The sequence below is a fragment of the Fomitopsis serialis genome (assembly GCF_022376445.1).
Source record: "Fomitopsis serialis strain Sig1Antser10 chromosome Unknown B0H18scaffold_37, whole genome shotgun sequence".
NCBI lineage: Eukaryota > Fungi > Basidiomycota > Agaricomycetes > Polyporales > Fomitopsidaceae > Fomitopsis > Fomitopsis serialis.
The window spans coordinates 1-16773 of NW_025954997.1; the positions used below are offsets into that span (position 1 = coordinate 1).

At 55.9% G+C, this 16773-nt stretch overlaps 4 protein-coding genes across 4 annotated transcripts; 2 read left to right on the forward strand and 2 right to left on the reverse strand.

Annotated features, from left to right (window-relative positions):
• Positions 1-2438: 2438 nt before the first annotated feature.
• On the forward strand, positions 2439-4241 carry B0H18DRAFT_1119534 (uncharacterized protein; the record flags this gene model as incomplete). Its single annotated transcript, XM_048033950.1, has 7 exons — positions 2439-3009; positions 3063-3352; positions 3408-3506; positions 3572-3632; positions 3689-3742; positions 3887-4023; positions 4137-4241. The coding sequence occupies 7 exons, from the start codon at positions 2439-2441 to the stop codon at positions 4239-4241; spliced, it is 1317 nt and encodes a 438-aa protein (XP_047892849.1).
• Positions 4242-4941: 700 nt separating this feature from the next.
• On the forward strand, positions 4942-5632 carry B0H18DRAFT_1119535 (uncharacterized protein; the record flags this gene model as incomplete). Its single annotated transcript, XM_048033951.1, has 4 exons — positions 4942-5032; positions 5086-5166; positions 5227-5546; positions 5600-5632. 4 exons carry the CDS (start codon positions 4942-4944, stop codon positions 5630-5632), a joined length of 525 nt encoding a protein of 174 aa, XP_047892850.1.
• A 400-nt stretch (positions 5633-6032) lies between these two features.
• B0H18DRAFT_955179 (uncharacterized protein) lies at positions 6033-7130 on the reverse strand (the record flags this gene model as incomplete). The annotated part of the gene is made up of 4 exons (XM_048042334.1): positions 6033-6167; positions 6352-6452; positions 6521-6692; positions 6747-7130. The coding sequence occupies 4 exons, from the start codon at positions 7128-7130 to the stop codon at positions 6033-6035; spliced, it is 792 nt and encodes a 263-aa protein (XP_047892851.1).
• Positions 7131-9119: 1989 nt separating this feature from the next.
• B0H18DRAFT_1104765 (uncharacterized protein) lies at positions 9120-15513 on the reverse strand (the record flags this gene model as incomplete). Its single annotated transcript, XM_048032621.1, has 25 exons — positions 15307-15513; positions 15136-15234; positions 14823-15070; positions 14520-14744; positions 14354-14474; positions 14289-14327; positions 14127-14242; positions 13942-13980; positions 13775-13867; positions 13690-13713; positions 13587-13628; positions 13141-13518; positions 12645-13067; positions 12387-12581; positions 12313-12347; positions 11889-11979; positions 11759-11839; positions 11598-11700; positions 11189-11226; positions 11028-11096; positions 10778-10855; positions 10452-10484; positions 10301-10344; positions 9522-10151; positions 9120-9477 (listed from the first exon to the last, which is right to left on the reverse strand). The coding sequence occupies exons 1-25, from the start codon at positions 15353-15355 to the stop codon at positions 9120-9122; spliced, it is 3651 nt and encodes a 1216-aa protein (XP_047892852.1). The 5' UTR covers positions 15356-15513.
• Between the last annotated feature and the right edge of the window lie 1260 nt (positions 15514-16773).

Here is a 16773-nt window from a genome sequence, read left to right on the forward strand (position 1 = left end):
GCGTTGGCAGATACTATGTCGGACCGGTCAGTCGGCCCCCAGAAGTCGGCACCTGCCTGGAAAGGCTGGAAATTGTGGCGAGACGAGCGCTTTTCGTAACCCAATCCGGCAACCTCCTACTTGGTAAGTATGTAAGGGAGCTCGCCGGCTTCTGGGGACCGGTCCGAAATAAGTATACTATTGCCATGTTAGCAAGGTGCGTGCGACTCCGCTCAGGCCTCAGGCTCAGGCCTCAGGGTTCAGACGTTCCTGTCAAACGTTCACCACCCGCGGCCCTCCGGCTACGCCGACCTGGTAACCGCACCACCCCGCGGTGTTCACACAAACAGGCAAGGCCCTCGATCGAGCACCCATCAGGCAGTGGTAGGCATATCTTTTCAGGGACCCAATCTCGGGCGAGCTCGGGCGACGCAGGCGATCTCCGGCCCCATGTCCCACGCAAACCACTTACGCGTAAGCCGTGTCGCGTCCGCTGGTGTGCCTCCGCACCATCTCAGGCTCGCCGCAATTTCTTCTCGCGTCCTCGTGGCTATCTCTACTGTTACGATACAAGGACAGCATGATTATAGACCATGGGAGGGGAGATTGGGCGGGTGTTTATCGGATCAGGTAGGCGAGTGAAGAGTATCGAGGCTGCCTTTGGCCCTATAACCGCTTAGCCAGTGGCCAGAGTGCTTCGAGAAAGATGTTAATGAAACCTCGAAGATTTCTAGCTCATATATGTCGTCGCTCCGACACGCAGTGTCCTGGTGTTCACTCCGCGACTATAGAAGGTGGGCTTCTAGCGAAGAAAAGAGCTAGATTCTTCAAAGTACTCGATGTGAACCGCGAATTTAGCCAAATATTCTGAAACTTGTACATATGACTATGTGAATACAATGAAGCATGCTCCACGTCAGGCGCCTGCCCATCCGTCTTCGGGAGGTAAGGGCCCGTGTCGCTGGGCCGTACAATGTTAACTCTCGCTGAACCTGGCACCTAGATCGATCTCAGAATCTACATTACCTAGTCACATTACGTAAACCCACGCGAATATCCAAACTCCCCAACTTGAACCTTAAGGTAGAGGGTAATAAAGTTGTGGAGTTTCAAATAGGGGGAGATGGCCGGGTCGGGGAAGGCGCGGGAGCTGGATATTGTGGCGGAAATGTGGCGTGAATGTGGCCGGACTGAACATTGTACTTACTTATAAATTATCGACAAGTCGTCCCCCGATGAAGAAGCGAGGATGCTCTTCCCGATTGCATACTAACCGTTCATGCTGACGGTGACCATAGGCGTCACGGTCACAGGCTTACGGTTGGCCGCTAGTCCGAGGATGAGGCTTTCGCGCCACACGCCTGCGCCACATCGCGTGGCACGCCTTGTCTATCTTCGTGCTGTGTCCAGCTCGCGTAGCATTATTGGTACCCAACGCTACCCGGCAGTAAATCGGACACACAGACTCACGCCTCGAAGTGTCAGAAGTGGCCTCAAGATACCGCTCGAGGACGCGCTCGACACAAGGGCGTCAAGTGTTACAAGTCAAGAGTCCGCGCGGTCGCAGCGCTACTTACCGCCCGACATTGCTCTCGATGCGGCGATAACGCGACAATGGCTTCGAGCCTTCGACTGTCCAGCTGCTCACACTCGGTTTCCTGCCTGTCCCTTCGTCGTGTGCTACTTCTCGAAGACTGGCGGCCAGGAGAGTGAACTCCCCAGCAAGATAGTCAGGTCGTCCAACTGACACGCAAGCTCCAGTCCGTCGTACCTCTTCAACCTCTCATGGCTTGGGCGACACCGCAATCTGGACCGACTGGCGCAATGTGTGTGCAATTCTAGCACTCAGTCTTCACTCCTGAGCGACAAGGCCGCCCAAAGCATAGCGGTCATGAAAGGCAAGCAATGCGACCGAGAAGGAGAGGGACAAAAGCGACTACGAAGGTTCGGAAGTCGAAGGTCACGGCGTGTTCTTGCGGGATGTCCATGTTACCCAACTTACTAGTGCTCGCCTAGCCAATCAACCACTCGTTCATCTAAATGTCCGCCCGTTCGCCCATTCACTGGCTTTCTCGCCGACTCATCGTGCACTCCCCGTCTTCCCACCTGCTGTTCACCTACCCCTTGCTTGCTGGCCCACACATCCGCTTGCTCAACGCTTACTCGCACGCTTGTCCATACAATCGTCCGCTGCCTGACCGTGCGTTATTCCTCCGATCCCTTCGATGCGCTATACTTCCGGACACTCAGACACCGCTGTAAGCCCGCGAACTCCGTGCCCAGCACGAGTTGCGTACGGTCGCGGTCTCACCTCTCGACGCCATCCAACACCGGTTGTCACCGGGCACTACGCGTAACGTGGTAGCTCCATGCTCATGCCCACGTTAAGGAGCAGCCATCCGTCACGGGCACTACCACCGCGCGACCGGCAACGCTCGTCTGAAGAGCCACAGCCCACGATGAGCTCCTTCGCCGCCGAGCCAAGCTCAGCAGCGTTCGTCGCTACTCCACCACCCCGATCGCCCCAGCGCAAGAGCCCACCCCGCCCCCGCTCAACGTCAACCTCGACGACTGCAAGCCCAAGCCCCTCCCCGTGTCCCTCGTCTACCGCCCGGCGTCCTCAACCACCATCCCGGCGGCGGATCCACGTCCCTCGTCTTGACCTCCTCCCGCACAAAGCACACGCCCCTTTCCCCGCCCTTCGCGCTCTCGTCCGCCAGCTCCAGCACCCACGCCATCAGCACGCCCCGCCCCCGCCCGCCAGGCACCGCTCCAGGTCGCCCACCGCATCCGCCTCGACAGGGCACCGTCCGCAGCCACCGCGCCCCGGCAGCCCTCTCCGCGAGCCAGCTCGCCCGCCACCGCGAGGGCGCCATAGGATCCTCGGCCCCAACGTGCGCGCCGCCGGCTTCATCCACCTCGTCAGCTCCGTCAGCTCCCTTAACGGCAGCAGCGCGACGCCCAGCCCCGCGAGCCTTCCGGACTGGCAGGAGATCCTCGGCCCGAGTAACTACATGAGCATCCGTGCAGGTGCGTGTATGCTGCCGCTCTGTTGCGCGGCACTCTCTAACTGGGCTGCCCAGCCCACGCCCACGGACCCGCCGTCCTTCCCGCCGATCGTTTCGTGCCCCCGAGTGCCGTCCAGAAACCCAGCATGTGGGAGTGCCAGAAGTCGCCGCACGGCCATAAACCTTCGCCGAACTCTCCTGCCCCACTGTCGCTAGCGGCTGCCGAGGAGCTGTTCATACAATGCCGATGCCTTAGGGCGCCTCAGATAAATCGAGGCTTTGCTGATCGGCGCCTTTGGTACTTGTCGAAGGTCAGAGTCAAGTTGATCCCGTCTATTGCGGGTAAGCACGAGGGCTGGCCGGAGGTGCAAATTTACTCTACTCCTCGCTGTAGAACGCACTCTAATCATTCGTGCACAGGTCATCCTCCCAAATCATCTATCACCGATGAACTTGAAAGCCCTTCGAGACCTCGGTTTGAACGCAGCCAAAAGAAAGGAAATAACACTCCAATTCCAGGTACTTCTATGCATTCCTCTGTAGAAATGCCGTAACCCAATCTCATTCATGTCACGTTCTACTAGGTATCGTCTATCGGGTCGTACAGCACGCAGTGGATGAACCGGTTTCACTGTTTGGCCCGAGGTGAGTCAGCGCAGCAGACGTGATTGGCTGTCTCGAAGGCGCGCCGGGCCGAACAGTGTTCAGTGTGCAGCCGGAAGGTGCACGGCTCGAGGAAGACGACCTGCAGGAGCGTGAGCGCGTTCAGTAGCAAAAATAGTAGAAAATCATGTATTATATTCATCTGGACCATCGCGCTGGCGGAGCAGAAGTTCTGCGAAGAGGCACATTCGTCTTAGGCAGTGTGCCACTTTCGTAATAGCTTATGGACCGGCCAGATCCGGACCCTGGTCTGACTCCGGTCGGACCCAGGAATGCTGCTCGCGACAGGGTGCAGTTGACGCGTGGCCCGACTTCTGGCGCCCCCAATCTCCAAAAGGAGGAGGATTCACCTAAACCTCCCGAGCATTGGGAGGTCAGTGGGGCGCCCGTGTGCCAGAACCCAGCGAAGCCGTCTAGGTGCAGCGCAATCTCAGGCACCGACCACAATATCGGGGCGGGAGTTACTCACTCGGGGCTTCTGTTTAGGTTTTCTCAGTCTTCGGTGACGAATCTCCGACTCTCAAGGGAGCGATGCTCTCGGACCAGCTGCCAGACGCGACGAAGCCGCCGCCGGGATGCGAGAAGCAGTAGACCCCAGCACTAGACACAGCTACCAGAAACGGCAGTACTAGGCACACCAAAACGTGGCTCGGAGAGGGTATTCAGGCCTATTTGAGGGAAATCGTATACCGCAAAGATGGGACCACTGTCACATACATAGGCAGTGTCCCTCGCCGTGAGGCATGTCGAAGTTCGGCTGGTATCATTTCGTGATCCATTTGTAGTGATTGGGGCTGCCGATCTGTTTCTACGGTGATCGTGACGCGGGTCTTTCGCCTGACTTGGGACTGCTATGTACATATCCTACCAATGATTATGCCCCGGATGTTCAGGCTATAGAAAATCCAGTGGCCTGCATGTGTCTATCGAATGTGCGGTGGGTCAATTAGTGATTTACCCTTGCTGCGGACACAGCAACGAATCATTGGCGCCACGGCGGCGGCCGACGAGTACAATTGCTACCGTGCCCCGAGACTCTTCGTCCGACTTCGAGCCGGGGCGGCGTTCGGGGTCGATTCCACTCCGCGAAGTAATTGTGTGTATAAGATCATTTAGCTACCACATTGGAACGCCACCATGGCAACGAGGCTGCCAGTGACACTGAGATGCGCGCGGCCGAGGGCCTTGTTTAACAATTATAGGTAAGTGTGTGATCAGTGAGAAGCGGTACCGGAAAAGTGGTGGTCTCACGGCCACGTTCGATATGCAGTGCATATATTCAATTAGCAGTATGCCTTCGCGCCCCCCTGCTCTGGACAACCCTCCTTCTCGACACCCCAAAGCGGCCGAATTATGGACGGTCTGCACACCCAGTCCCCTGGGTAAGACGTTCGTGTTGATTCCGCGACCACAGTTCTGACCGCGAGTAGCACAGAGTACTACGAGTTCATGCATCCTATCATCTTCAACGAGAGCATCCAGGGCCCGCACCAGCAGAGTGAAGTTACATCGGAAGGTATTACGCCTAAGGCATATGGATAGGTTTCGGCACTCCCTGACATGATATTGAACACAGGAGAGCCGGCATATGATTACCCGCATTCACCGACTCTTCACTCTGAGGAGATCTCGCAATTCCTTCCACTTCTGCCCTACCCCTATGATGACGCAAGCGTTGACGAGGCGCATCCACCGTCGCTCTCTCGTCCTGTCCGAGCTCTAATCATCAGCTATGTCTGGGCTATTACATCTACGCCGCCGGCCTTTGTCATCACCCAGGAGGACATCCACATTGCTACCTGCATCCAAGCTCGTATGGAGCAGTTTGGTCCGACTGTGGATGGTTTGCCTTTCGTTGATATGAGTGCGGAAGCTTGGGTTATGGGCGGTCCCTCTGTGAGCCCTGAAATCCCATGCTGGATGTTACCCTGTACTCATGGCTTTCCAAGCATAGCTGTCCCCTTCTCCTCAGTCCACCGTGATAGTAGACACTCCAATGATTCCAGACAGCACGGTCCCCTACCTGTACGATGAATGTGGCGGATACTTCCAGTCCCCAAAGGACTCCGACGTCACATCGCACCTCTGTCCGCGCCATTCCTATTTACAGACTGGTTTTTGTAGTAATACCGCAGCGGCGATGCGCACAGCGTGCTGATGTCTGAGCATTTCGCGGGGTCGTGAACATTTACAGGGAATTGTTCATACATACTACATCAGATGTGATAATGCCAAAGTGTTGCATGTATATCCTCAAGTGGCTCAGCCTAGTCTCCCCAGGCAGACGTAGACAATTCCTTCAGCCTTTGTGCCTCAGGATATCCTTGTCGTCGCCGCGGTGTACTAGGCGCCACACAGGCTGTGCGAAGTGACCCTGTCCAATCACTCGTCTTCGTCGACGTCCGTATCCGATGCGTCGTCCTTCGTGCCCGCCTGACCTTGACGTTTCTTACGACTCTTGAGCTGCTTGATTGCCTCCAGGATCTGCAAATGGCGGTTCTCTAGTTGCTCGAAGACCTAGTACGCCCCGGGCTCAAGCATCAACTGACGCGAATCACTCGAGAGTACAAGACGCGGTGGGAAGCCGGAGGAGGATGTTGTGGGATGCTGAGATGTGCGCGAACTTGTACGTTTGGACACTAGCCATGCTCCCCAGAAGAGCACGGAATTGAAAGCGCGATTGACGTTCGAAGACTTGTACCGATGGATACGAGACATGGCCAATGGTTGTGCACTGGGGCTGCCACTGGCATGCGTGCGCGACGCCTTTACCTCCGGCAGTACGGGACAATACTGCGAGTACTGTGAGCAGCAGTTCCATGATTAGTTCGGCTGTCATCTCACATACACAGCATTCAGAGTCTACGTACCTCGGCCCACCATAATACGGCCGCTGTCGTCAACTACTACACTATAATCTCCAGGCATGAGCGGCGAGTTGTTCTGGTTCGCGGACGTGGTTTTACCAACGCGAGCGTCGGCGAGATCCTTCGCATAGGGAATCTTCAACCCTAGGAAGACCTTGGCGCGACGCTGGACAAGCTGTACAAAGTACGCCATTGTTTCAGGACACTCTATAGCGTCTCGTGCACGTACCGCTGCCGCGCGTTGTCCAGCAGCGAGGGCGGCATTCGCAGAGTTGCCAGTGGGTGCCGGCCCTTGCTGTATACGTGTGGTACGGTTCAACCCACTTGTCGTGCCCACATTGTCCTGCTGTTCCCGAATGATCGCTGACATCTCTCGGATGATAGCGCGTCGAGTGCTGGCTTGCTCCGTATTTGCATCACGATCATTGTCCCTTGCGGCTGAGCCCTGTCTTGCGTACGTGCTGGTCCGCACACCTTTCGCAGCACGCTCCGACTCATGTGCACGACGGAGGTCTACGAGCGGCGATGCATCGAGGTTTCCATGAGGTGCGAGGAATAGCTCGTTTGGTTGGACTGGCTCTGGCGCGATGTTGGGTGGAGGTAGCTCGACCATTATGGCCGCGTCGGACAGCGAGCGGTGAATTTGTAAGCTATCCTCTCCTGCGAAGGCTTCGAGTTCGCTGGGATTGGGCTGATCGAAGTTTTGCCTGTGCAGATACATTCAGTACATCTTCGTACCCGAGGAAATGACAAATACCCTTACACTGTGTTTAGCTCGCCGAGTGTGACTGAAACGGCCGCGCATTGCAGCATAGTACTAGTAAGCATCCGATCGTCTAGGTGTGTCGTCCGCAGCGGGGCATGTTCCTCTGCTTCCAATAAACGTTCCAGCTCCGTAGCGTCTGTTGGTGGTTCGGGATCATCGTCACTGTACTCGCTGATATCTGACATGCCATCGTCAAAATCGACATCAGCTCCGTGTGCGATCGTAACTGTGGCTCGATTGGCCGAATCGAGCAACTTGTACTGGGTCGGTTCCACATGCAAACCAAGAACTACACTTGGAAGGCGGGTTGGTCGTGAATTCGTGGGCGAGAACATGTCCGACAGCGTCACTCCGAGACATCGGGAAAACCCCCATTTGAGAATTCGTGAGAAGTGACCAGCAATCGAACGAATGCACAGAACATTGCTAATGTCTGAGTATCTAGCGATGCCGTGAACATTACAAGGAATTCTTTGGAATGCCGCCGCGGCGAGACTCGAGTCTCTGACTCGGATGCTACACTAAACCTGATAATGTCGAAGTAATGTATGTATGTTTTTGTGTGGCTCGACTGGCATACTGATCAAATGGGGAACAGTTTGCATTGACGTGATTGAGACTAAACTACACAGTAAAGGTAATCCCATGACAAGCTTCCACCCTACGTCCTCATCACGCATGCCATCGCTGAACTTGTCCCAGCGCCCTCGGTGCGCGGGTGGAACTCGCCCGAATAGCGCACGGCGTCGTCGCAGTTTGAGCGCAGCGCGTGCTTCAAGGTGCCCTCCTACATGCTGCACATCCTCCATGGTAACGCCGCGCCCGCCCCCTGCCCGGTAGTCCCCTCGATCGTCCGCCCTGCCACCCGTTCGCCGGCCGTGTCTGCACGCAGGGCATTGGCCCCACGTGCTCGCCGTCGCCGTACGCGTCGTGCAGCGGTTTGGTGCTGCAGGGAGTGTGTTCGAGGTCGAGGGCTGTCCATGCGCGGATCGTCGGGTGTGCGATCACAATGAGAAGACGTGTGCATGTTGCCAAATGGTCCACGGCGCCCGTCGTGTTATGCAGCACGGGTTCTGCGGGCAATGTTCGTGGCCCCGTGCTAGCCTCGCGAATGGTAACTTATCAGCAAAACGTCGACTTCGTCTGAACGTGCCTGACACGTCTGATATCAGTCACATCAGACTCTTCAGACTCTCAGACTCGCGAGTCTGAAAAGAGTAGATTCATCTGAGTTCAGACTGAGAGTCTGAACTCAGTGTACCTTTCAGACCGACTCAGACCAGTGATCAGACTCGTCAGAGGGCTTACCAGACCTGACACACTCGCACACATTGTCATTACAGATCATTGCAGCTACCTTTGTATACATACAAAAATCGTATTGAATCCGCAGAAACCAAGCCTACCTTTAACCTTACGGCTCGGTACTTGATGCCGTTCAAGTTCATAACGGACAGCTCGCGTTTGTTTGGCTGCAGCACACAGCTGGAACACAGGAGGGATGCCCGTGTCGCAACGTGCGATGTATGCTGCTAGTAAGAACACTGCATCGGAGATGGGGATCGTCCTTGCTGTTTTTTTTCTCGCAGGGCGGCGACTGTTGCACGTTCGCAGGCGAGCTGATGTATACACCAGACGATGGGCATGGGAGGAGGAGACGACACCGAGAGCAGTCCATAGCATGATGGGCACGAGGGCAGGGGCCAGCTGTCAAGGATGACAAGAAGGCGCGGCCAGTGGAGGATACTGGTGTCGGTGCAGGCGAGAGGAATGCATACATGCAGCAGCCGACGATGCATCCACGAGAGCGTTTCGTCCTCCAAGAGAGCGCGTTGATCAAGGCGCAACGCGTCGGCGCAGAAACTTGAAGGGACCGAAGCGCATCGACAGAGGGCAAACGACGGGAAGACGGTCGAGGCATGGTGAACGGGCGGACACGAGTGGAGCAGCGGCGCGCAATCGGACGCCTCCGCAGCGCCCTGTGTTAGTCTTGCTGCGTGTACGTACCAGCAGCAAGCGCGCAGACATGATCGGCGAGAGCTCGGCGCCACCAGGCTGCACGTCTGAGAGGCCCTCGCCGTCTGCACCCGCGAGCCAGAGGTAACTTGGTACCTCCGCACCCCAGTCTGACAGGCCTCGGGATAACGAGGCGTTGGTTGGTGACGGAAAAGGATAGGCGAGAGACGTGAGGGCACTGGAGAGGGACGTCCACCAGAGCCGGACTGAGGCGAGACGCACCTGACATTTCCATGTCCAGGCGTACTGCTGATGCTCCCAACACGGCTGTGCTTCATGTCGGTGCTCCGATCGTCGGGACCGGTGCTGAGCGGGCATTTCGTACCCGGTGTCGGAGGTGACGCGCGAGACGACGTTGACGGCTGGCGATTGTGGGGCACTGAGGATGTGAACTGCCTAGTCCAATCCGTCAGGAGGAGGACCGAAGCTGCACGGTCAACTGGTCCACAGTACAGCGTGCTCAAACCCGACGGAAGACCCATGAGAGCCTCCGCAACGCCCTCGTCATAATTTTGGTCGACAGGCAGTGGCCGCACGCTACCCGTCGGCGGTAGCTGCACCAAGCGACTTGCGCGCCCCGAGCCTGTCGAGCGGGGGTGCGGGCTGTCTTTCAGCTGCCTGTTGTAGTCAGTGTCATAGTACCTCGATGTCTCCTGCTTACTTGGCTCCTCCTTCACGCACTTCGCAGGTGCGTATCGCTTGCGCTCTGTCTTCGGTGCCTCGCTCGCCCAGCGACGCTCCCGTTCGGGCTCTCCAAGTCCTTGCCCTTCGTGTCCGGTGACTGCAGTCGATTTGGCTGGGGTGTCCGGGGCATCGACTGCTGCGTTATGCGCGGGCTCTCCGACTTGCCAACTGACATGTACAGAAGAGAGGTAGCTGCGAACGATGGGGTCCACCGATGAGTCGGTGACGTGGCGACGGTGGCGCGCCTGTTTAGGGCAGGCGCCGAATCACTTCGTTCTCTGCCTCATCCTTCCCTCCCGTTTAGTACACAAACCTACACACAGTATCCCGAGTCAGTGGTCACCGGGCAAATCTTGGTGCACTAACGTGCACCGAGATTCGTCGGAAACTAATGTAGTAGACTCCTTGGCCAATTCGTCAGACTCGGAGGCGGGTGATAATACTTAATATACAATGTTACTAGCTTACCGTATCGTAGCCCCAAACTGTTACGACGACACTCTGTCTGACGTGACTGACGCGACTGACACGACTGACAGTAACTGACGAGCTCTGATTGAGTGAGCCAAGACCGAGCCAAGGTCGCGCGGAACATAAGCGCCCAATTGCGTCAGCCGCAACAGTGATCTCAGGCTCCAGATCAGGCTCTTCAGTGGCCTCAGGCGCCGTCAGACAGTGCGCCGTTTTGCTGATGGCACGTCCCCAGTGCAGACAAGGTAGCAACGCGCATACGTGCAACGGTGGACATACCTTCGGCTCGAAAGCCCTGTGGTCGCTTTTTGGCTTCACCGCACCATTCTCCTCTCCTTCATCAGGAAACCTGAATCCTCGTTCTCGCTCACGGATGGTGGTGCAGGAGACTGCTGGATCAGCTATGAGACACCATCTCACGATTGATCAAACATGAGCCACTTGCTCATGGCGTGAGCCAGTGTCTCACAAATGAGATAAATTCTGAACTCCGCTCGTGGCTAGTGAATTGCAGGGGTACACCCCCGGGTGTCCAGGGGCCAACCCGTATCCGAACCCGCAAGGGTCATGTACCCTCTCGGCGGGTACAGGTTTTTGGCGGATCTCGAGGGTCGACACGGGTACGGGTATATGGGCGGGTAGCTGCGCGAGACGAGTGATTCATACAAAGACAGTACAGACATTGTAAATAATCGAGACTACATATGATCCAAGGGCCCATTGACACCCCATACCTCCTCAGCATCCTCCTCAGCATCCTTCGACGGATCTTCTGTTGTCACGGCGAGAATGTCAGTGTCCTTGACCATGCCGAGAGGACTCCAGTTATTGAGGCACATCAATGCGCGGATCGAGGCGGCCGACAAGCCATTTCGCAGGTGTGTTACAATAATCCGGCCCTGGCTGAACAGGCGCTCAACGCCGACCGATGTAGCTGTATCAATCAGCATTCGAAGAAGACGAGGGATGAGGAATACTTACGAGGAATGGTTAGATAGCAACACACCATGCGAGACAACGTTGGATACGTCTTGTGCGCGTCGTTCGATGTCCACCACTCCAGCACATTGTCGATGCTCCGATCAGGCTCAGCAGCGAGGTAGTGTTCGAACTCATCTGTCACCGGTGCAGCCGCCTGCTTACGCTTCGCACGAGCAGCATCGAACATGTTGACCTTGCGGCCCTTGCCCTTTGGAGCACCCACGCCATCGTCCGAGTCTTGGGCCTGAGCACCAGACGTAGATGTCTGACACTCGAGATGATCAGCTGGGTAAAAAATGAGAGGACACAATCAATAGGCGTACCGATGGCTCAGCGTCGGCACCCTTCTTCGTCGCGCGGGCTTTGCGGGGAGGCCGGCCTTTCCAATCCCCTTCGTATGCTTCCTTTGCAGCGAGACGTGCGTCGCTGACCCAGCTGCATCAGGAAACCCACCCTGTGCAAATTGAGGTAATTTTGCGCAATTTTGTGTAAATGTCCTGGACACCCCATTTTCTTAACCCCCTCATAAATGTTGCACCAATTTCTGCCAAATCGAAGCAAATCGACAATCAAGTATATTTACTCATTTGTGACCAGCTTTTATACGACTATACCCCTGTATTTATCAGACTACACCACATCAGGTATACATAGGATCGTGCACAACGAGCTAGCAGACACCTCGGAAGTACCTACTGCTCGTCGAGATTAGCAATGCACTATTCAATTAAGATGTGTGCAGGAGACCCAAAAGGAGAGGAATGCATAGACTTGCTCGGGTATACGGAGAGGAGAGGTGAGGCATGGCGCATCGCGCAACACTAGAGGTCCATCCCCGCAGTCAGGGGGTCAATGAGGGAATTGGCTGTGGCCTTACGAGTGCGAGTGGCACTCTTCTTCATATGAATAGTCCTGCAAATGATGATATCAGTCACCTCATTTCGGACGCACATAGCCTCGTAGTCCAACGAACTTCGCTTCATTGAATATAAGGTTAAGGATCTTATGACGGCCAATCAGATTGATTGGCGAGAGGGCGGCGAGATGGTCCCGGTAAGGCGCCTCCTGTTTAGTCGAATTGAAACCTTCGTTTTCTTTGAGGGGCTCGCGGGTGCCATGCAGGCCCTCTCCAATTGCTGCGCCAGCCTACAGGATCGAGGTGGAGTCAGTGGGTATTGTCTAGGGCAGAAATCGGGGCATAGTGCGCACGAAGGTTGCGAGGAGCGCAGCCATTGTCTGCGGGATTTCTCGCTCCATCGCGCCAGGGCCAGTATTGATGGACGAGATGAACGCCGAGTCTTCGATGGGGCAGAGTGCTTTGGGTCCGAGGAACAGGATGTTGGCGAGATTGATGATTGGCTCTGCGCAGAATGGTATGTTGCGCTTGAGCTCGGTATAGCTGCCGTTCTGTGTCGTCCAAGTGAGCATCCGAGTCCAAATGGTCAATGAGGTCATGATCCATACCACGAGTTTACCGGGGAATATGAACTGGTCATTGAGGAGCAGCTCCTGGACAGCCGTCTGGAGGGCCTCCGGGTCATTCTCGATGGCCTTGAGGCCATAGCCCTCCCATACAGGATCACGACAGGCGCTATACCAGGGTCCACGGATCGAACACATTCTCTTGGCGGGCTGGCGATGTTACATGGGTGCAGTTAGTACTCCGCGCGTGCAGCAAGATCAATCAGCGAGTCAATGGACTTACCAATGTCAGTAAGCTGAGGACATACGCTGAGTCTTGCAACAGGCGCTGGGCGATTGTACTGTAGTTGGGGCCGAGGCGCCGCGCACCAGTGATGAATATGTCGAGGAACATTTTGGGCCGCTCGCCGATGTTCGGAAAGGCATTGACAAGTGCCAGAGCTTGCGGCAACTCTTGGGCGATGGTCGACTTCAACAGAGTGCGGACCTTGTTTGATTTCTGCGAGTTGAGACCAGCTACCTTATTCCCGTCCTTAAATGTGACTTCCGTATCCTCGGGCCAGACGTTCACATGGCTGGCACGCAACAGGCCTCGGGCATCTGTTGCTGATTCATCGTCGTCGTCGTCGTCGTTGCCTGAGATAGTACCATTGCGAGTTGCCTGGTGTCGCAAAAAATGCATCATCCTCGTGACTACTCGAATCCGAATCCATAGAAGTACAAGCTTACCTGATGTCCCTTCACATTGGTGGCAGGCCCGGGAATCGATTGCTGACAATGTCGAGGTGATTAGCTCAGCTCTAATATGCACGACTTGGACAGCAGTACGTACGTCGGAAGGAGCCGGTGCGGTCAGCTACAGCAGTTTGGTAGTGAGTCCGATGGCTTGGGACTACATAGTCAGCTAACAGACATACCTTACGTCGTGGCTTAGGGCGTCCAGTGCGGGACTTTTCAGGGAATAGGTCAAGTCCCGAGTCTTCGCCACTGCTGATGGACTCGGGGGGTGGCTGTCATTCACATGATAGTCTCAGTCAGCAGCCCGACACCACAGTTCGTTGAAGGCATGATAGCTAGAACGCACCCAAGGAAACATTTTGTCCATAGACGTTGAACGCCGCAACTGTCAGATGATTTAGAGCGGTGTTCACGCCATAACAGTGAAGTTACTTGCCCTTTTCAGGCGCTGGTACAATCGAGGCAATCAGAGGTCGACACGAGCAGAGCTAGAGTCAGCGTTGTGGGACATGGTGAGTACTGTGTGCGTACCTGGCTGTCGGTCTCGCGGAAGCCTCCCTGCCGCTTGGTCTTCGTCACAGTGACACCTTTCTCGGCAACCACCATGCCAGCCTGGTTAGATCGCTGCTGCAACAGCCGCTTGGTTACTTCGGCGCAGCGGCCACAAGATAGATCTAGGATGGGAGCACTTACCTGCGTGGTGGAACTGCGTTGGTTGGAAGACGCGGCCGGCTGAGGGTGCGATGATGACTCATTACGGTGCTCCTCCACACTCGGTGTGTTTTTCTTATCATCTTGTTGACCGTAGTGACGACTGGCTGGCAGCTTAGGGCGCTGTGCCCGACGGATGATCATCTCCTGCGCGACGGACTTAGTAGACTATAAGCAGTGCCAAGGACCTGGCGGTATGCGGTATGAACGCACGTTCCATTCGCGATGAACCCGTGCCTCCCTAAGGTTCATGGGGTCATCTTCGTCTTCAGCTACCGGACATTCAGCTTCATCTGCGGAGTCATTGGCATCGGGATTGCGGGTGGGAGGAGACTCGTATCCAGGGTCTAGGAAGTCAGGCGCATAATCGGACCCTCCGGCCTCTGAGTCTGAGAGTACGCGGCGGTTGTGCCGGCCTTTCGAGACGACCTTGACTGACTAGAAAATGGGGATCGTAGGCGTGAGAGAAATGTAATTCAACATGCTCAGCGGTCAAAACACGATCACGGTACTCACACCTTGCGCCAATTGCTCCGCAACTTTAACGGACTTACGGCTGGATGGTGCGTGCACATCTTGCACACCAAAGTCCTCTTCGCTTTCAGGCTCGGCACCCGATTTGTATTCTTCATCGTCCGACCTGGACTCGGCCTCAGAGCCTCCACCGCCATCATCACTGGGATCGGCTGCTGCTAGTCTCTCACGGTGCTGATCATGATCGAAATCGGTGCGTGCACTTAGCTCGGTGTCGTCCATGCGAGGATCTATGTCAATGTTGAGCCGTTCTCAATGAGCATATCAGTCTGCCAGTGAAGATCATTGTACGTACCACGACCTATCTCAGGCTCTTGATTGACTGTTCTAGATGCAGATGCCTTCGAATGAGAGGCCTGCGTCAGCGAGGACTTCGATGGCACATTGGCGGGCACTAGTGGTGGAGGTGCGTTCGCAGTCATCTAAATTATACTACATGATTTGTTGATTGAAGGCATGTACGTACGTTGGCCTTGGCCCATTCTCATTCGTGCAGCCTTGACTTGCATTGTCATAGTGTCGGCGGCTGATTCTTCGGGTTGGTGTTTCTGGCGAGGCTTCGGCTGCCAAACTGGAGAGGAATTAGCCTCGATATGGGCTGAACACGGGGCTGGGAATCAAGCACACCTCGGTCCTTGTATGCCTGTGTTTTCGCAGCACGAGGTCCGGTGACGCGACCGAAAAGAACACAAAAGCCACACAAAAACCCAACCGTGAGGTCGAGCAGTGGTATGCGAGGCCTCTGCGTCTATGAGATGTACGGGGGACTGTACAGTGGTCTAGGTAAGAAGGAGGAGGACGGACAAGACTCCGAACGACGTGGGAGAGCTTCGAAGATGTCGAAGACTGTTCGAAGACGAGGGCTAAGCCTCGAAGGTAGAGGGGGAGTTTCGACAGACGTGTCGAACGAACGGTGACAAGGAAGGCGAGCGACGGCAGGAAAAGAAGTGTAGAGCCTCTCGGGGCAACTACGAGTTGGCGAACGTACTGGCGAACTGACTGACTGGCTTCGAACGTACTGACTGACTGGCGAACTTGCTGACTTCGAACGTACTGGCTGACTGACGAACCTCGCCGGTGCGAGGTGAGATTGAGAGGGTAAGGGGGTCTCTGAGATTCGAAGGGAACAAGTCCCAGAGTATATACAGGAAAATACGGTCCGAAGACCAAGAGAGCCAAGAGAAATACAAGAAATGATGAATGAAAGTGATAAGGAAAGTAGCCAATCGGAGAATGTACAACGCTCGACCCGGACCTACTAACACATGAGAGCATCCAACTCGGCCTTCCGCAGGTTCCGCATAACGGGCGACCGCCCCGAACGGCGAAGGTCATAACCGGAGCCGGTGACAGTCCTCGAAGATATGAGACAGCGGCAGGAGTTCGCCTGACTTACACGAACATGCCGCACCTCGACCCAACTTCCGAAGCGTATGCTGCCCGCTACTACCGCCTCCTAGAGGTCCTCAAGACCGAGGGACTTGTCGAGCCGCGATACGATGCCAACAGTCCCGGAGAGTGGCTGGCTTGGGCTCACGGAGTCCGTTGGATGATCGTACGTGCCTCCGAACTTAGACTATCGTTCGAACCATCGAACCGACCTTCGAACAGCGATTCTTGTTCGAGTCCCGCAGCCGGGCCATACTGCTGGCGAACGATACGCTTCCTGCTCCTAGGTCGTTCCCCGAGATCGACGAGTTGATGCGTTACCTCGACGAGGTCTTTCACCGCGATGGCAACCAGGGAGACATCCTAGGTTCGCCCTACCCTACGATCGCGTGGTCCGAGACCTTGGTACTGCTCGAACAAGTCAACCAGGCCGAGCGTCGTCCCCTCGCGAACCCGCAGTATCAGCGCGAGTCGTTGATCCTGTCCGACTTTCGCCAGCTGCCCGACAACCTCGAGTCCATGGGTCGAGCGATCCACAACATCG